Here is a 21766-nt window from a genome sequence, read left to right on the forward strand (position 1 = left end):
GGATTTAGCTAATTAGCTGGTAGTCACTGCCATAACTAGTATGCCTTAGAATGCAAGATGGATCAAAGAGAGAACCTGTGGTCAAGCTCAGTTAGCATTACACTAATTCAGGTAGAAAATGATGATGATCTAAGCTAAAGCATTATTTAGGGAGACAGAATCAAGCAATTATTTTAAAGGAGAAATCAACATGATTAGATGTTGGAGTGAGACCTAAAGTGGGTGATTGTGCTTATGAGCATCCTACATGTGGGGAATGCAAGAAATAAACCTGGATTTGACTCAAGAAATATTGAGTAAAGACTCATTGGTGCATACAATGAACCAATCTCTACAATAATCTAGAGTATATGAAAATAAACAAGACCTTATTTCCCCCACAAGAGAAATTTTTGCAATCATCTCATGTTGAATATGCAGTGTGTGCTGTTTGTTCAGACATGTTGGCAGGATGCCTGAATGTGGAAATATGGGGAAAAGAGATCAAGCCTACAGATACAAACCTGAGACTTTACTGACCAGTTGTTGAAGCTGCTATGCAGTTGCATGAGTCACCAAAAGAAATAATTAAGAACAGAAAGAGAGAGCCAGGTGCAGTGGCTCACACCTATAATCCCAACACTTTGGGAGGCCAAGGTGGGTGGATCACCTGAGCTCATGAGTTCGAGACTAGCCTAAGCAAGAGCGAGACCCCATATTAAAAATAGCCAGGCATTGTGGCGGGTGCCTGTAGTCCCAGCTACTCAAGAGGCTGAGGCAAGCGAATCACTTGAGCCCAAGAGTTAGAGGTTGCTTCCTATAGCTATGACACCAGGGCACTCTACTGGGAGTGACAAAGTGAGACTCTGTCCCCCACAAAAAAAAAGAGAAGACTGAAAAGAAAAGCATTGTGATTACATATATTTGAGGATTTTTCCAAGAAGACAAAATCTATTAAAGGAAGTAGTGAAAGTTTACTTTGAAAATAGAGACCTGGAAAGAAAATCCACTAAGCTTGTTTTGGTAGAACATTGGTAGAACCAATGTTTCTTGTGAAACAATCTTCCCAAGTAGACACCATTACCTCCTGGGCTCTGAGAACATTCTGAGTTTGTTCAATGGAATAATTTCTAATTTCTGTGCTGGTCCTTTCACCAATAAACCCTTTGCACTGGAGTATTTTGTCAAAAATTTCAAAATGCTGCCCATTCTTTCGGGTGTGTAATAAAATTAGTGTATGTTTCTGACTCCTCCATTGAATTTTAAGTCCTTGAGAAGAGAGATTATGTCTTATATGTTGGATGAATGGATAACTATATTGTTCATGTACTTATGATTTCTCCATGAGGCCTAGAAAAATGTCTAGACTAGGGAAAATGAAATTTAACAATTTATTAAATGATGTATTAAATGAGTAGTGGTGCTGGGATCAGGGAATATGGGCACACTGATTCACAGATTGCTCACTTCTTAGACATGACCATGCAGTATGAATGACAAATCATCATTCCCTTTGAGCAACAGGACTTTCTCCTTAATTTCTTCCCTAAAGTATTGGATATCTCTGTACGTAGTGGGTCCAGGGGTAGAGACAGCCGATCGATTGAGTCAGAAGTAATAGATAAGAAGGATGACTACATATTATAAATGCACTAATAATTCTAGATTCCTCTTCCTTTCATGCTGAAGAAGCCATGAGGGAAGAAAACCAATCCTCTACCCTGGAATTTATTCTCCTGGGAGTTACAGATCAGCAGAAGCAGGAAGATTTCTTCTTCATCCTTTTCCTGTTCATTTACCCCATCACATTGACTGGAAACCTGCTCATCATCTTGGCTATTCTTTCTGACATTCGCCTTCACAACCCTATGTATTTTTTCCTTGCCAACCTCTCTTTAGTTGACATCTTCTTCTCATCTGTAACCATCCCTAAGATGCTGGTCAACCATCTCTTGGGCAGCAAATCCATCTCCTTTGGGGGATGCCTAACACAGATGTATTTCATGATAGCCTTGGGTAACACAGACAGCTATATTCTGGCTGCCATGGCATATGATCGTGCTGTGGCCATCAGCCGCCCACTTCACTACACAACAATTGTGAGTCCGAAGACTTGTGTTCTGTTAGTTGTTGGGTCTTGGGTGGTTGGGAATGCCAATTCCCTGCCCCACACTCTGCTTACAGCTAGTCTATCTTTCTGTGGCAACCAGGTGGTGGCCAACTTCTACTGTGACATTACCCCTTTGCTCAAGCTGTCCTGTTCTGACATCCACTTTAATGTGAAGATGATGTATCTAGGGGTTGGTGTTTTCTCTATTCCCTTATTGTTCATCATTATCTCTTATATTCGTGTCTTTTCCACAGTCTTGCAGGTTCCATCCACTAAGGGTGTTCTCAAAGCTTTCTCCACCTGTGGTTCTCACCTCACAGTTGTTTCATTGTATTATGGGACAGTCATGGGCATGTATTTCCGCCCTCTGACCAGTTACAGCCTAAAAGATGCAGTGCTAACTGTGATGTACATGGCAGTGACCCCAATGTTAAATCCTTTCATTTATAGTCTCAGAAATCAGGACATGAAGGCTGCCCTGAGGAAACTCTTCAGCAAGAGAATCTCCACATAACCCATGTGAGATCATACATTGGATACCACAGTCACCAATTAGGATACAGTTGGAAATCCAGCTCCAATGTCATTACCCTACATGAATCCACCTTTGATCTTTCCATCCTGAAACTCCTTTCTCAGAAATTATATAATAGTTTGATGAGACACCTTATTGAATTTGTCACTTTCAACATATTTTAGCTCCTTGGCAGAGGGGCAGCATTGTGTTCACGTCCCACACATGCTACTGACTATCAGAGTAAAGTTGGGAGGGTATGAGCCTCAACTTCCACATCCACATATTAGGAATAATAATAACTTCCTGAGCAAGTGCCATAGGGAGTGGGGACCACTCTAGCTTCTGCTCTAAAGTCTATAAACCACTATTCACATGTGAGTTTTTATTTGACTGTATGTTTAATCACTCCCACTAGGCTTATAAGCCTCTAAGGATAGGAGATATCTTAACACATAACTGTACCTTCACAATCTCAATCACGAACTGCATCAAATAAATACTGGTGGAGAGAATGATTGAATGAAACAATTAGTCTCTGAAAAGTAATCTGATAATAATTAGGGATAATCAGACTGGACATTATTTACCCATCCTTAAAACCTTTAAATAAACTGCCTGAGGGAATATTTTTATGTTTATTTCATAGTTAATTATCCCAAGATAATATAACTCTCTCTAAAATCTTACTAAAATGACAGTTATCAATAGGTTTGTTGAAGTTTAAAGGAATAAATATTCTGATTTAATTGATATAAAAAAGTGTTGGTTTAATTCATTATAACATGAAATAAAGTTCTAGTGATTATAAAGATTGAGTGCCATATAATAAATAAAGAAACATATCAGTATCAAAAATAATGTGACCACGTTTCTCCAGCATGGCCCAGGGAATATGAGATTTTGATCTGGTGACCAGTCCTTATTATGTAGGTGATATTCCCCCACATAGATAATCCAGCAGGTCACTAAATAACCACTAAGAAACTCCACTATCTATGATTTGATCCTATTTATGAGACCATTATGAAACTTCTTCAAAATATTAATAGCATAAACGATTATTCATAAATCTCATATTTCCAAATTGGATAATATTTTGAAGAGGTGGGATAAGTGTACCTTAAAACAGTGTGTTAGTTATTTTATCATCTATGTATTTTAATTGCCATTAAAAATATAAAATTATTTTCCGTAGATAATTCACATTGCCAAGAATTTTTCCATGGATAATGGAAAAAGACAGTAGTGACTTTTTAATGGTGTCTAGGACCCTAAAACATCAAGAATGAGAACTATCACAATTATGTTCTTTTTAACCAAAAAATATTTTATTACAAATGAATATAAAACTGTGTGAGTGAATGACCAAATTGAGAGAATAAAGGTATTTCATTTTCCAAGGTTATGAAAATGTTACATAAATTGATTTCTTGTCTATCTCTCCACACCCAGGTATAAAGGTTTGGGATCTGTCTTGTTCACTGCTGTGCCTTCAGCAGTTAGAACACTACTAGCAAATAGTAAAAGTATATTAAATGAATAAATTAATCCTACAATGTTATGTTTAAACAAGGTTAATTATGCTGTCATAACTAAACTCAAATGGAATGCAATATATCAGACAATTCCCATAGTGAAATAATAAGCACCAAAGAGGATACTATTGAATAAGAGCTGAAGAAATGCAGACTCAAGAGAATTCCATACCACCTACCTGCTGGACCAAACTTATATTATTTCTTTGCTATTCTACACATATTACCTGTAATAACCATAAAAATCTATGAGTATGTCTATAGCTTTAACTTCAAATTGATGAAAATATGTCAAATGGTATATAAAACCAGTGTATGATGCCCCATGATCACATTAATGTACACAACTATGATATAATAAAATAAATAAATTTAATTTAATTTAAAAAAATAAATGAATAAAGATCATTCCACCTGCATGTCAGGTCATTGTCTCAACCATCTTCTTTCAATTCTGTCCAACATGTCCTGTAGCAATGGTAACACTTTAATTTAAATTACTTCATTTACTGATCCCTCAGATTGACTAAGACTGGAAAAGGCTATATAGCTGGCACGTCAATTAGGGCCATTTGGTATTCATTCAGGAAACAGAAATCACAGATGGCATATTTATTTGTTTTATTTAAGGTTAATATGAGGGTACACTCAGGTCACAACAATTGAATTTGTTAGGTAGAGTCCCTCTTACACATATTTAAACCAAGAAGATTTAATACAAGAAATTAGACACATAGATGTATCCTAAAGGAAACTAACAAAGAAAAAGATGGCTGTTAAGGTCACTCAGAGTATATAAACCGAAGGACTAAGTTACTTCCACGAGGACTAAGGGAATAAAAAGGTAAGTGGGGAAAGAAAGGAGAGGAGAGGAGGGAGGATGGGTGGAGGAAGGGTAATTGGTGGGACCACACCTACAATGCATCTTGCAAGGGTACATGTGAAGTTTACTAAGTGTAGAATATAAATATCTTAACACAGTAACTAAAAAATGCTGTGAAGGCTATGTTAATCAGTTTGATGAAAATATTTCAAATTGTATATAAAATCAGCACATTGTACCCCATGACTGCATTAATGTACACAGCTATGATTTAATAAAAAAAAAAAAAAGGCAAAGAAAAGTCATGTTACCAGAATCTAAGAGTTGTGAGGAGGGATGACCACATATCTGATACTCAAATCTCTGAGCAAAGCTGACAAACAGCTGACACTTGGTCCACACTTGGACAGGTGACATAAACTTTCATTTTTCAGGGGTTTGACTCCTCAATACTACTGGGTTTTTTTGTTTTATTTTTAGGTTGATATAGCTTTTATTAGCTTTTTTCCCCCACTGGGCATGGAAATACTAAGAAGCACCCCAGGTAGTTCCAGAGAGGCCTCCTTGACCCCCATTGTGCAGCAACAACACAATATCCTTGGTAATTTGGATCAGTCACTAAAGGTAGGGAAATTTCTTTCATTCTGAAAGCCCATATAGACATACTAAAACTTGGTTGGATTTAGCAATATACTATTAAGTTTAAAAAATGTAAATTCCAAAAGATGATTATTGATACCCTTTTTATAAGATTATAAACAATTAAAACAACCAAAAAATACACATTTGGGGAATATATATAGATGGCATAAAAGTGCATTCAAAACAAAAACAAAAGAAATACGACCACAGGATTCAGGATGAGAGAAAAACAAGAGTAATAAATAGGGAAATAAAAGTCAGATATTATATAGTTAGATATTGCAGGTTACTACTATAGTCCTAATTTTCAGACTGGGTGGTGAGTCCAAGGGTGTTTATGAAATGATGATAGAGAGATAGACAGATAGATAGACCTACAAACACTGCATGAAACAAAGATGAGAGTTTACCTTAAATCAAGAATTGGGTAGACAGAGAACAGTAAGGAAGGAGGGGGAGGGACTGATGAGAAATTCAGGTAGACATCTCTTAAAGCAATCTAGAGAAGAGAGAATGAAGATGTAAACATAGGATCTAGATGAAAAGGTAATTGGAAATAGAAACAAGGCAATGTAGTAATTTTTATGAAAGATGTTAGTTAAGTAAGGAGGCTGTTCTAAGAATGAGCTTCAACAAGAGAGTAACTTCAGAAAAATTACTTCCATTTGGGGAATTTTTATTTTTTTTATTAAATCATAGCTGTGTACATTGATATGATCGTGGGGCATCATACACTAGTTTCACAGACCGTTTGACACATTTTTATCACAATGGTTAACATAACCTTCCTGGCATTTTCTTAATTATTGTGCTAAGACATTTACATTCCACATTTACTAAATTTCGCATATAACCTTGTACGATGCACCACAGGTATAATCCCATCAATCCCTCTCCCTCTACCCACCTGCCCCCTCCCGCCCCTCCCTTTCCCCCTTCCCCCTATTCTTAGGTTGTAACTGGGTTATAGCTTTCATGTGAAAGCTCTAAATTAGTTTCATAGTAGGGCTGAGTACATTGGGTACTTTTTCTTCCATTCTTGAGATACTTTACTAAGAAGAATATGTTCCAGCTCCATCCATGTAAACATGAAAGAGGAATGTTTTTAAGGGTTCCTTTGACTCTTATGGTAGTATAAATTAAAAAGTAGAATGAAGATATGACACTCTGGAGCAATATAAACAGAGAAAAGATCAGAGAGAACCTGACAAATAAAGTTACAGAAGTAGATGAAATCATTAAAGAGATTTATAGAACGACTAGATTTCAAGAAAGGGGGTCATGATGGAGAAGGAGGATTCTAATGTTAGAAGAAAGACACTTGTGCAATCTAGGCTGAATGTTTCCTGAAGTCAAACTATGTGACTGTCTCCTATTTATTAAAAATATCAGTAAAGATGGGCGGCACCTGTGGCTCAGCGGGTAGGGCGCCGGTCCCACATGCCGGAGGTGGCGGGTTCAAACCCAGCCCCGGCCAAAAAAAAAAAAAAATATCAGTAAAGATACATGACAGTTCATTGTCACAGTGCTATTGAGTGGGCATTCAAAGATTTGTTTTTGAAAAAAAGAAAACAAGGAAGAAAGTGATAGGTGCTACTACAAAGAAAGTTCAAAGCATGCCATGTAGGTTTAGAGAAAGCAGCCGTTTCATTAAGTATCAAATACACATATGTATGCAAGCAGCTGTTTTACCACATGTATTATTGTCTCTTAATGTTCAAAATGGTCCTGTATCGTAGACAGTAATAGCCCTCCTTCACAGATAAGAAAGTCATATCTCTGAGAAATGAAATAACTTATTTCAGATCTTTCAATTAGAAAGACGCAAATACAGGTATTTGAGCCCAGTTTTCCTCATGCCCAATGACCTTCTTCTGACTATACAGATGGTCATAGAGGGAATACAAAATAATAAAGGAGATATCCAAGGAAATTTAGGTGTGTGCACTGCAGGAAACATGGCTAGAAATTTGACAAGCAGAGAGGACATTCTAGCCATGTTAATGGATGGGCTCTGGCAGAGGTGGGAATCATGAGCTCATATAAACTGAACAAAAGAAACAAAAAATACCAAAATCTATGGGACTCATTAACAAAAAAAAAAAAAAACTGAAGGGGAAAATTCATAACCTTAACTGTCCACAGGCAAAAGTCAGAAATATCACAAGTTAACAACTTAATTTCACATCACAAGGAACTAGAAAAGAAAGAGCACACCAAACCCAATACCAGCAAAAATAAATAAATAATATAACAAAAGTCAGAGCCAAACTAAATGAAATGAAAAACAAATAACATGCAAAGGAGTAGGGCGCCAGCCCCATATGCTGGAGGTGGCAGGTTCAAAGCCAGCCCCGGCCAAAAACTGCAAAAAAAAAAAAAAGAAAGAAAGAAAAGAAAAGAAAAACAAATAACATGAAAATTCAGTGAAACAAAAAGTTGGTTCTTTGAAAAGGTAAATGAAATTGATAGACCTCTTAATAGATTAACCAGGAATTAAAGAGAAAGGACCCAAATAAGCTCAATCAGAAATGGAACAGGTGCTGTTACAACTGATACCACAAAAATACAAAACATCATCTATGAGTACTACAAAAATCTCTATACAATAAACTAGAAAGTATAGAGAAAATGGATAAATTCCTGGAAACATAGAACCTCCCAAGACTCAATCAGGAAGAAGTAGAATTCCTGAACAGACCAGTAGTGAGCAGTGAGATTGAAGCAGTACTAAAAAAAAAATCTTCCAAAAAAAAAAAAAAAGCCCCAGGTCAGATGGATTCACAGTCAAATTCTACCAGACCTACACAGAAAAACTGGTACCCATACTGCAGAAACTATTTCATGACATTGAGAAAGAGGGAATCCTCCCTAACTCATTCTACAAACCTAGTATCACCTTGATACCAAAGCCAGGAAAGAACACAACATAAGAAGAAAACTACAGACCAATATCCCTTCTATATATGCTTGCAAATATCCTCAATGAAATACTAGCAAACAAATTCAACAATACACACACAAAAAAATAATAATCCATCATGACCAACTGGGCATCATTCCAGGGATGTAAGAAAGGCTCAACATACATCACAATAAATTTGATTTACCAAATAAAATCATAAACAAATAAAAATAAAGACCACATGATCATCTAAATAGATGCAAAAAAAGCATTCAACAGCATTCAGCACACTTTTATAATAAAAACTCTCAACAAACTAGGCATAGAAGGAACATGTCTCAAAATTATATTACATATGACAGATCAACAGCCAAAACTTCCCCATACATGGGGAAAAGTTAAAAGCATTCCCCCTAATAACTGGAACAAGACAAAGATGCCCATTCTCATCACTTCTATTCAACACAGTACTGGAAGTTCTAGGCAGAGCAATCAGGCAAGAGAAAGAAAAGGTATCCATATCAGGAAAGAGGAGGTCAAACCATAGCTTTTTCTGACACTATGATTCTGTATCTAGAAAATCCCACAGGCACCACCAAGAGACTCCTGGTATTGATAAATAAATTCAAAAAAGTCCCAAGTTACAGAATCAATGTACATAAATCAGTATATGCCAATAACTGTTAACTGGAAATTCAAATCAAAGACTCAATAACATTCACAATAGCCACTTAGAAATATACTTAACCAAAGAAGTGAAAGATCTCTACAAAGAGAACTATGAAACACTGATGAAAGTAACTGCAGAAGACACCAACTAATGGAGAAACATATCATGCCCATGGATCAATAGAATCAACATTGTTAAAATGTCCATATTGCCCAAAGTGACATACAGACTCGATGCAATCTCCATCAAAATACCAAAGTCATCCATGTAAACAAACGGTCTATAAAACCAGTGTATGGTGCCCCATGATCACATTAATGTACACAGCTATGATTTAATTAAAATAAATAAATAAATAAAATACCAAAGTCATATTTCATAGATCTAGAGAAAATAATTCTATGCTTTGTTTGGAATCCTAAAAAAGCCCAAATAGCCAAATAATCTTAATCAAAAAGAACAAAACTAGAGGCATCACATTACCAAACTTCAACACTACAGTAACCAAAGCAGCATGGTATTGGTACAACAATGGAGATATAGACCAATGGAACAGAACAGAGAACCCAAATATAAAATCATCTACCTACAACCAACAACATACACTGGGAAGGAAAAGTCCTATTCAATAAATGGTGCTAGGAAAAATGGACAGCCACAGGCAGAAGAATGAAATAGGACCCCTGTCTCTTATCATTTACAAAAATTAATTCAAGATAGATTAAAGACTTAAATGCAAGGCATGAAACCATAAGAATTCTATAAGAAAATCAGTAAAAACTATTCTAATAGATAACAGTCTAGGCAAAGAATTTATGACTAAGACCCCAATGGCAATTACAGAAGCAATAAATAAATGGAACTTGATTCAATTAAAAAGCTCTGTGCAGCTAAGGAAATAATCAACAGAGCAAATAGACAACGTAAAGGATGGGAGATAATATTCATAATCTATATATCTGATAAAGGGCTAATATCCAGAATCTGCAAAAGCTCAAAGAAATCGGCACAAAAAAAAAAAAACTTATTAAAAAGTAGGCAATGGTTTGGCACCCATAGCATGGTGCCAGCCACATACACCAAGGGTGGCGGGTTCAAGCTCGGCCCAGGCCAGCTAAATAACAATGACAACTGCAACAAAAAATAGCCAGGCATTGTGGCAGGTGCCTGTAGTCCCAGCTACTTGGGAGGCTGAGGCAAGAGAATCACTTAAGCCCAAGAGTTTGAGGTTGCTGTGACCTGTAATGCACGGCACTCTACCCAGGGCGACATAGTAATTCTCTGTCTCAAAAAAAAAAAAAAAAAGGTAGGCAAAAGGCAAGAAAATGGCCAGAAATCACATAAAAAATACTCAGCATCACTAATCATCGGGGAAATGCAAATTAAAATCACAATTAGATATCACCTTGCCCCAGTTAGAATGGCTTTTATTTTAAAAAATCAAAAAACAAAATAGACACTGGCATGGATGCAGAGAAAAAGGAATGCTTAGACACTGTTGGTGGGACTGCAGATTAGTACAACTCCTATGGAAAACAGTATGGAGATTTGTCAAAGAACTGAAAGTAGATTTACCATTCAATTCAGCAATCACGTTACTGGGTACCTAACCAAAAGAAAAGAAGACATTTTATCGAAAAGACACCTGCACTCGAATGTTTATTGCAGCACAATTCATGATTGCAAAAATGTGGAACAAATTCATAAGTAGATTAACAAAATGTGGTATATGTGTACCATGGATTACTACAACTCAGCCATTTAAAAGGATGAATTAATGCCTTTTGCAGCAGTTTGGAAGGAAGCTCCAGTTCCTTCCAAAGTATCTCAAGAATGTAAAAACAAACACCATATGTACTTTCTAATAAAGTGGAACTAACCTATGAGCACCATATGGACAGAGAAAAGCAAAAGTCATTGGAAATCAAAGAGGGAGAGGGGAGGAAGAGCAGAGCCAAAAACCCACCTAACGGATACGGCAAACACTTATTTGGGCCACATTTATAGCCCTAACTCAAGACATGTTATCAAAAACATTTGTACCACATGAATATTTTGAAATTAAAAAAGAAGTTCAAGTAAATATAATAAAAAAAAATTCAGCACAACTTTGGTCTTCCAAACTAACCAATAAAATTACTCCTAGACTTTAGACATCATCATAGGCACTCCTTGCTCTCCCTCACCTGTCCCACCCATTAGGTACCAATTTCTATGGATTGTTCCCCCTCTATTTTTCTGCATCTTTCTCTCTTCTCCATCTGCAGGGCCACAGCTTTCATCTGGGCCCTCACTACATACATCAACTTATCAACACATGGTCCCAGTGCGATCATTCCAAAATCCCAATCTTATCCTGTCTCTCCACTGCATAACATCTGTTCAGGTCTCCTCCATCCTTCAGAATTACATTCTGCCATTCCTGCTTCAGCACTGCAGAATGAATTGTGGTTCCCCAAACAGGCAATGCTTTAATTGACCCAGGGCCTTTTTCCATCTGGCCTTCAGTATTTAGCAATCCCTTTTTGACCTTTTCCTCTCACTCATCTCCAACCAAATAATTGTCCTTTGTAATTCAGTTCAGGCATCATATTCTTCATGAAGTCCTCTCTGACTGCCCTTTCTCTGTTCCTCTCTTAGGTGCTACCACAGTGTTAAGGGCTCCATTTTCATAACGTTCATCATTCTCAGTAATAGCAGTTTTCAAAGTGTGGACCACAGATCACTCACTTCCTGAGACTCTTTCCAGAGGTCACTGACATGAAAACTATTTGCTAATAACGCTAGAGCATTATTTGCTGTTTTTCTTCATGTCAAAATTACATTGATAATGAAAAAGCAATAATGGGCAAAACTACTAGGTCCTTACCCTGAATCAAGGCAGTGGTATGTTTCACATCACATACTTGCAGTAATTTTTTTTATTTTAAGGCCAGTTTCATTTAAAAAGGTGCTTGATGGCCCAGCACAGTGACTCACACCTGTAATCCTACTCTGGGAGGCTTAGGCATGTGGATCTCTTGAGCTCAGGAGTTTGAGACCAGTCTGAGCAAGAGCAAGACCTCTGTCTCTACTAAAGGGAGCTAGGATCCCACAGCACTCTACCCTTAAGGATAGAGGACTTCAAAAAGTCCTTGATGAAGCAGGAAGAATTACTTTTATTACATTTTGATCCTTAAATACATAGCTTTTTTAATATGAGTACTCAGTGTGAAGTTCACATAAGGCATCTCTGCTACAGCCAAAATATAATTGCTGTCTCAAGGAATAGCACATGAGTGAGTTGCAACCTAAACCAGCCACTTTTTTCATAGAATGCCATTTTACATTAAATGACAGCGAAGGACAATGGTTATTCATGCTTGGATTTTGGGCAGACATTCATTGAAATAATACAACTGAATCTGTGACTTCAACCAAAACAAGTGACAGAATTTTTCAGCAGTGATAAAATTTAAGCTTTCAAATTTTAAAAACTTGGAAACTTGTATCTGCTACTATAAGCTTGACAGTTTCCCAGGGAAAGACATTTGTGTTGAGAATAGTGGTGATTTCTTTTTAATTAACAGGTAAAATTGTATTTACTTATCATGGGTATCATGATGTTTTGAAGTATATATACTTCGTTCAGTGACTAAATCTAACTAATTGACATGTGCGTTACCTCACATGGTTATCGTTTTTCTGGTGAGAACACTTTGTACCCACTCTCCTAGAATTTTTCAAGAATGCAATCTATTAACTATAGCCACCATGCTGTGCATTAGATCTCTTGAACCTATTCCTCCTATATAACTGAAATGTTATATCCTTTGGCCAATATCTCCCCAATAACCCTAGTCGCAGTTAACCATAATTCTACTCTCTACTTCTATGAGATCAATTTTTTTAGATTCCCCATGTGAGTGAGATCATGCAGTATCTGTCCTTCTGTGCCTGGCTTATTTCCCTGACATAATGTCCTCCAGATTTACCCATGTTATTGCAAATGACATATTTCATTTTTTTTATGGCTGAATAGGATCCCAGTGTGTTACTACATTTTCTTTTCTTTTTCTCTTAAAGAATTAGCTTGCTCTTTTCCTTTTGCTCATGGCAGAAAAAAATAAAGTAGATTTATTTTAGCAGAGAGTTAGGTCGTGGTTCTTTTGTTCAATCCAACAGAATAATAAATTTAAACCATTATTCCCGATTTAAAGGTATAACATGACAGCATTTCTAGAATGCAACGAATTTTCCACTGTCCCAAAGAAATGCCAAAAATAACCAATATGTCCGTGTGCTTTATATTCTGTGCTTCTTTATTCTGTGTCCCCTGATCAGATGAACCAAGTGAGGATGATCTATTATGTGGCCATACCTACAGGAGAAAGCCTCCACCTGCACCATAGATCTGTTCGTGCAACATCTGCAAGAATGGGATACAGGTTGGTGGCACCTGCCATGTTTAGGGATGTCCAACTTCTTATCTCTGCTCTCCCCAGTCCAAAAAACTAAAAATAGTATGGGGGGAAGCAATGCTATACCAACATAGTATCAACATAGCTATCTAGTATTATCTTGTCTAGAAGAAGAACAGATGGCAAGATCCTCTCCAACCCAGCAGCAGTTTGCATCATCTGGCCTTTTTTAATGGTACTGCAGCCTCTAGCTGCACCACCCTGAAAAGTCATAGAAAAAAAAATAATAACACAAGGCTAAATAAAGCAACCAAGGCTTACTTAGCTCCTTTGCTGGTGAGTTTGGAATGCTGGAATCCTTCAGGGACCACAGAGGTGTCATGGACAGGTCCCCAAAGCCTTAGCCTCTCTTGGAACAGCTCACCACAGGGACACAGCACTGAATTCTCAACCCTTTTGAGTTTTGCGGATCTCACAGAATTAATTATCTTTGATTTAACAGACCTTAAGATTGGTGCAACCTGCAGCTAAGAATAGCAGAACCCTACTTCCGAGGGTGCTGATGAAATTATAAGAATTCATTTCTCATGGTCTCTGTGAACAAGGAAAACAGTCAGGCATTACTAATAGAAAATTTTTAAATAAGTAGAAAAGGGGTGGGATGTGTTTATTAGGCTCTCTGTAGTGTTCTGTGACTGCAGCTTCCCGCAATAGCATACTGGCAGGATCCTAACTTGACCTGAAGATTTCAGCATTTACACTCAGAACAGACAGAAATAAGGGGTTCTCAAATACTATGAGACAAACAGAGAAATTCAAGCAGATGCAGTGATCAAAAGAATCCTCATTTAACACATCCAGGGTACGAAGCAATTTTCCTTTTGGTGTCTTTAAAAGAAGTTTTGGCCACGTTCTTCTCACCATCCACAGCAGGAGAGACCATGTGAGGCAGACAGAAGCCTGACGTGACAGCCCCCGCAACCGGCAAGCACAGCCAGGTAAGGCCTGGGAGAGCAAGACGCACGGCTCTGTTTTGTTTCTTTTCCTTCCCCTTTCTCTGCCAGCCCCAGGCTTTGGTGAGTTGGGAGTTCACCTCTCAAAAACTGCTCTATGATATATTACACCACTTTAGTGGCCAAAAAGGGCAAAGAAACAGATCCCTAGAATCTTACAGATGAGGAGAGTCATCGTGATATACAGGGAATGGAGTGCAGGAATCAAATGTTGTGGGGGGACTGGAGTGGTTAGGATATAATCATACTCCCAAATCATCCCATGAGGAACCCTCTCACCCAGCCTGCAGCCTCTGCAGGAGACACACATGCACACACAACAGAGGACACACACACTTGTGCCCGCACACAGGAGTAAGGCGTCAGGAGGTAGCTCCAACATACAAGTTTCTTGGTTGTTTATGGAATCTTCATCAAAGACAAGCTATATGTATATATATATATATATATATTTTTTTTTTTTTTTTTTTATTGTTGGGGATTCATTGAGGGTACAATAAGCCAGGTTACACTGATTGCAATTGTTAGGTAAAGTCCCTCTTGCAATCATGTCTTGTCCCCATAAAGTGTGACACACACCAAGGTCCCACCCCCCTCCCTCCATCCCTCTTTCTGCTTTTCCTCCCCCCCATAACCTTAATTGTCATTAATTGTCCTCATATCAAAATTGAGTACATAGGATTCATGAAAGACAAGCTATATTATTCGGCATTTTCTTCCATTTTATACATTTTTTGAGCCCATGGTTTGATTAGGGGGTAAGCCTTCCTTGATTAATTTATTTTTCAATAAGGAGTACATCCACATAATTCAAACTTCAAAATGTGCTGAAAGCACATACAAAAATTTCCCTTTCCCAGCTCTCATCCACCCAACCCCACACCTCTAATAGGTAACCACTGTTACTGTTTTACTGCTTATTCTTCCAGAAATTTTTAATGAACATATTAACCAATATAATGCATTATTTTGGAGAGTGGGATTTAAATGTTTATATTTGGGATGACTATGGGAATATGATTATATCCTGATCACTCCACTACTCCCACCCCCACCACATGCTTACTCCCTCTGTTAAAAGATCCAGACACTTGTACCTTATAACTTTTACTTTTTTCCTCCCTGGATATTTCTTTATCAGAGCACGTGCATGGAGAACAGAAGTTCTCTAAATCTTATTTCCATTTTCAAACTTGAACCTGGATTCAAAGTCATCCAAGTTAAGTTCACCAAAAATGGTAATAAATATATCAGAGAAAGTTTTTGTCTTCTAAAACAGTACATAGATAATATAAGAATGATTTTGTTTTAAGTTGTAGGCATTATAGTTTTTTTTTTTTTTTTGCAGTTTGGCCAGGGCTGGGTCTGAACCCACCACCTTCGGCATATGGGGCCGGCGCCCTACTCACTGAGCCACAGGCACCGCCGGGCGTTATAGTTCTTAACAAGCCTGGGGAAATGTCTACTGGCCCCACATGAAAAACAAGAAAGACAATGGACTGAGTTTTATACAGAGGGTGCCAAAAAATGTGTACACATTTTTTTTATGAAGTCATATATACGTAGATCATGAATACATTTATGCCTTTGTGGGATTCAATGTGGTGATTATTTGTACAAATTGGAGTGCTTACATCCTACTAATTAACATAGCTTTCACCTCATTTACTTAATCACAGAAAGGAAAACACTATAAACATGTAATATTCAGTATATACCAAATACAAAAGATGACTGTAAGTCACATTTGAGCACCTCTTGCAATTGCAGAAGTAAAACGTGATTATAATTTTAATACAGTTTTTTCTGCCAACTACCTTCTGTAGTTGGATGCAGGGCTGAGTATTTGTCAGGCAAGAGGTGCCTAAAAGTTGAGACTATACTGTAGCCAAAGGAAGAAGAAAGGAGGAAACAAGACCCCTGCTCAGTGACTAGGGGTTTAAGAGGGAAAGTGGAGGGGAAATTGGAGCTGAGGTTTCTGTCTCTGCTAAGCCAGATGTGTCAAGAGGTAAGATTAAGGAGGGGGAAGAGTCTGAGCCCTTTTCGATCTGCCTAAGTCAATGGGAGGCCTGCCCTGAGTGAGAGAAGCGAGGGTCAGCTCCAGGAAGTGGGGGAAGCACAAGCTGTGACGGTCAGGCGGTAGCAGGAGTGATTGTGCTCACCGAGGCATCAGGTGAATGGGGCAGATGCAGCTACACATACGGTGCTGAGCCCCATGAGCCACCCACTTCACCTAGAGCTCTAAGGGGTATGAGGACTGCAGAGACAAGCAGGAGGCCTTGGAGATTTCAATTGCTAGCAAAGAAAATCTGGTGATTAAAGGAGACCCACATGGGAGGACAGACAGAGCAGGGACCTTGGAATTAAGCCATTGAGGCTGGATCCAGGGTGGTGATGCCACTGGCTGGATGTGAGTTGAGCGTTGGGGATTATTTATGTATTTTTCTATGAAGGCAGGGAGAGATATCCTTTTCTTTTAATTAAAAGTAATTCTTTTAAGACTATTAATTCTTTCTTTGATAAATGTGGAAAATAGCTTCCCACTTTTTTGCTTGTCTTTCTACTTTGCGTATGATCTTTTTCTTTAAAAGTTTTTAATTTAATCAATCCAATGTATTCCTTTCTTTTATTGTTTCTTTCATTGTTTTTTTAATAGTATTTTTATTTTTTATTAAATTATAGCTGTGTACATTGATATGATCATGGGGCATCATACACTAGTTTCATAGACCGGTTGACATATTTTTTTGGTTTTTTTTTTGTGGAGACAAGAGTCTCGCTGTACGCCCTGGGGTAGATTGCCGTGATGTCACTTGGCTCACAGCAACCTTTAACTCGTGGGCTTACATGATTCTCTTGCCTCAGCCTCCCAAGCAGCTGGGACTACCAGCACCCGCCACAACGCCCGGCTATTTTTTTTTTGTTGTTGTTGTAATTTGGCAGGGGCTGGGTTTGAACCCGCCACCCTCGGCATAAGGGGCCGGCGCCCTAATCACTGAGGCACAGGTGCCGCCCTCTTTCATTGTTTTTTACATAGAGACGCGGACGCCAATCTTGTCCTAACATTAAATAACTAATGTGCTGTATTTTCTCCTGGTTGCTTTATAGTCATATCTGTAGATATAATGCTTTAACCACTGAGTGCAGTGAACCATGCCTGTAATCCCAGCTTCTTGGAAGGCTGAGGCATGAAGATCACTTGAGCCCAAGAGTTCAAGACCAGCCTGGGCAACATATCAAGACCCCCACCTCTACAAAGAATTTAAAAATTAGCCAGGCCTGGGGGCATGTGACTGTAGTCCTAGCTACTGGGAAGGCTGAGGCGGGAGGATGGTTTGAGCCCAGGAGTTCAAGGATACAGGGAGGTCTGATGATGCCACTGCACTGCTGCCTCCTAGGTGACAGAGAGAGACCCTTTCTCTAATTTAAGAAAAATGCTTTAACTATCTGAAATTTGTTCATGGATGTGAGATGCGTATTGAAGTACATTTTCCCAAGACGTAACCAGCTAGTTCCAGCATTATTTGCTCACACTCTCTTTGCCACCTTTAGCAAACCAAAGTCTGGTGAACACTGTGCTCTGCTTCTGGGTTTTATGTTTTTTCCCTGATGAATTTTTTTAATAAGGAGAGAAGCACATAGGGGAACCCAAGAGAAAGATAGTTTGGTGAAACATGTTCACTGTCAACGAAAGAATAAGATGTAAGGTGCTAGCAATTTTCGTGAGTGTAACTAAGGCTTATGAATTCACAGGGTACGCTTAGGAGGAAAAAGGTCACCCAGGGGAAAACTGATTCTACTGGTTAATTCCTCAGCTGATTAAAGGAGACCCATTCAGTTCCATTCCAAGAATTTAACGTAAGGCATTTGTCTCTGTAACTGTAATGTATCTTACATAGTCCTGTCACCAGGACTCTGTTAACTCAAATCTATGTCTGAAACTACTAATAAAACGGCTTTTCTCTTTGCCTGATGTTATCTCTACAAACTGCCTTTCATTCTCTCCATCCTTTTAAATTCTTTATTTAGTCACATAATAAATTCTAACTGAGCATCTATGTTGTACCAGGCTCAGGGCTAATGCTAGTTTGCAAAGCTGAACAAATTAGGCAGCTTCTCTGCCATCTCCTGGTGGTGCTCACAGCAGAACAGAGGACACTTGTCAGTAAACAGACACAGTCCAGGGTGGTGTGTGTTGTGATGAGGGAGGCACAGCATCCAGAAGGTCACAAACATGAGTTTCCTGTGAGAAGATGAGTTGGAAAAAGCTTCCTAGAAGAAATGGCGTCTAAGGTGAGACCTGAAGTTTGACTAGTCTGATGAGTAGAATTGGAAAGACTATTTCAGCCTCAGAAAAGAACATGAGCAAAAGCCTAAAGGTGAGAGAGTGTCTGGATCTTTTCAATAATGGAAAGTATATTTGGTGCATAGATGAGAAGGGAAGGAGGGAGTTCCATGAGGAACTGGGGGTGTCTGTAATAGATGTAACATTAAGATTGGGGCCTTCGGGACATATTGAGAAGTTTGGAGTTTACACTGAGAGTATTGCAGAGGCCCTGTAGGATTTTTCAGGTGGAATGACAAAATCAAATTTGATTTTTAGAGATCTCATTCTTTCTATAGTGAGGAGACTGGGTGGCACATGGGCACAACTAGAGGCAGGAAAAACAATTGCCCAAATATAAGTGAGAAACCATAGTGTTCTAAATGATGATAGTGGCAACTGGGACTTAGAGTAACAAGTAAACCGGGAGAAGCAGGTAAGTTTTAGCTATGTTGAGAAAGTAAAATTACCAGGTGTTAGTGGTTATTTGGATGTAGAAATGCAAAGGAAGAAAAATGAGTCAATAATGATGCCCAGGTTTCCACGGACAGCTGTGTAGATAGCAGCGATAATTTCCACAGTAGACATGATTTACCAATTCCAAAACCCATTTTCAGTTGCCATGCTTCTTGTAGTATTGGGGAAAGAGGCTCATTTGATCTATGAAATCCTGGGTTCTGTGAATCTCATAGCCTCTACATGAACACCACAAGATCAGGGCCAACAAACACCTCCAGCCTAGCCCCAGAATGTATGTATTTGATTAGCATTTATGTAATAAAATAACAAACCTCTTCTCACTTGCAAACAAAGATATGGTTTACCATAGAACTAAGCACAGACATTTGCAAATATTCAGTTGGACCATATGAAATAGCCATTTTTTCCTGGTCCCAGACAGTCAAATATTAGAGATTTCATATGATTCAACCTTACATTAGAAGATCAACATTGAAATATTGTGCAATTTTCAAAGTTCACAATCCAGGCTTTATCAACTTCTTTCAATTAACCCAACTTTCTTCTTACAGAAAAATGGGATGGAAAAACCTAACAGGCATCTCAGAATTTTTCCTTCTGGGGTTCTCTGAGAAGCTGGAGCAGCAGAAGGTCCTCTTTGGGCTCTTCCTGTCCCTATACTTGATCAGTGTGGCAGGCAACCTCCTCATTATTCTAGCCATCATCACTGATGCTCAACTTCACACCCCCATGTACTTCTTCCTGGCCAATCTCTCTCTTGCAGATGCCTGCTTTGTGTCCACTACAGTCCCCAAGATGCTGGCAAATATATGGATCCAGAATCAGGTCATCTCTTACTCAGGGTGTCTATTACAGCTATATTTTTTCATGTTGTTTGCGATGCTGGAGGCGTTCCTCTTGGCTGTCATGGCCTATGACCGCTACATGGCCATATGCCACCCACTCCATTACATCCTGGTCATGAGCCCTGGGCTCTGCGTCTTCCTAGTGTCTACATGCTGATCGTGAATGCCCTCCACTCCCTTCTACACACGCTCCTGATGAACAGCCTGTCCTTCTGTGCAGACCACAAGATCCCACACTTCTTCTGTGACATCAATCCCCTCCTGAGTCTCGCCTGCACAGATCCATTCATCAATGAGCTGGTGATCTTCATCATTGGGGGTCTCACAGGCCTGGTTTGCGTGCTTTGTCTGATTATCTCTTACACGTACATTTTCTCAACCATCCTGAAGATCCCCTCGGTTCAAGGGAAGCGAAAAGCCTTTTCCACCTGCAGTTCTCATCTCTCTGTGGTGTCTCTCTTCTTTGGGACGTCATTTTGTGTTTATTTCAGCCCCTCCTCTACCCGCTCAGCACAAAAGGGCACAGTTGCATCAGTGATGTACACAGTTGTAACCCCAATGTTGAATCCCTTTATCTATAGTTTGAGGAACCGAGACATGAAGTCTTCCCTGAAAAAGCTAATTGGTGTTAAGAAAACTCATTTCCTTTAGCAATAGTGACTTGACATCCAACATAGGAGTCTCCATCCATCTATGTTCACCACACTAAATGTGAGGAATAGAAGAGGAAGAGAAATTAGAGCCCTCATTTCCAGTACCTATGATCTGAACCTGAAATATTCATGCATATGCTACAGGACTGCATCAGAACAAAGCTACCATCAGGTCAGTATCATTCAGTATCATTAGGTTAAGTTCTTACCATTATTATGTTCTAAACTATAGCCATCTAGATTTATAGTATATTAATCATGAAGAATACATTTCATCCTTTATTATTTAATAGTATTGTTATTAAATATTAATACTTTTAAAACCACATAGGGCTACTCATGACCAAAATAAGAGAATATCAGGTTGGGACGTTGTACAGATATGTGGTCAAGAATAAAAATAAAAGACAACCTTTCTCCCAACATCACTATGATCTTGAGAAGTTGGATCCCTACCAATAGTGTTTCTGCTGCTGATACTGACCATGTCTGTGAAGCCTTCATGCTCAACGACTAAGAAGTGGGTCTAGGAAGTGCTTAATAGAGATAGAATTTTTAGACAGACTCACTGCAATGTTTTACCAAGCATCCAAGACCCCAAATTTTCCTATCACTTTAAATTTCACATGAACGCTCCTTTTTTGTCTTTGGGGAAACTTTTTCCAAGCCCATCAACTTTGCAGCCCCAATGCTTGCCACTTGCATAATGCCTGGCTCCATTAACACATGCTGAGCCCCAGTGGAATGGTTACAATAATAAAGTGAGGAGCAGGAAAGAATGGCTTATATGGACACTTCATAATCTCCTACCTGACTGATTACAAACCCCTCCTACTTGCTGCTCACCTATCCACCCCGTCTATCCACAGT

General features: G+C 38.6%; 2 protein-coding genes across 2 annotated transcripts; both read left to right on the plus strand.

The window, feature by feature from the left end:
- Positions 1-1673: 1673 nt before the first annotated feature.
- Positions 1674-2603, plus strand: LOC128570622 (olfactory receptor 1A1). The gene has a single exon (XM_053569972.1). The coding sequence runs from the start codon at positions 1674-1676 to the stop codon at positions 2601-2603; it is 930 nt and encodes a 309-aa protein (XP_053425947.1).
- Positions 2604-19750: 17147 nt separating this feature from the next.
- LOC128571062 (olfactory receptor 1G1-like) lies at positions 19751-20894 on the plus strand. The gene is given in 2 exon segments (XM_053570736.1): positions 19751-20395; positions 20398-20894. Coding segments are annotated over 2 exon segments (1053 nt in total). The 5' UTR covers positions 19751-19839.
- Positions 20895-21766: the final 872 nt, after the last annotated feature.

This window comes from Nycticebus coucang, chromosome 18, assembly GCF_027406575.1.
Source record: "Nycticebus coucang isolate mNycCou1 chromosome 18, mNycCou1.pri, whole genome shotgun sequence".
In the NCBI taxonomy this organism is placed as follows: Eukaryota; Metazoa; Chordata; class Mammalia; order Primates; family Lorisidae; genus Nycticebus; species Nycticebus coucang.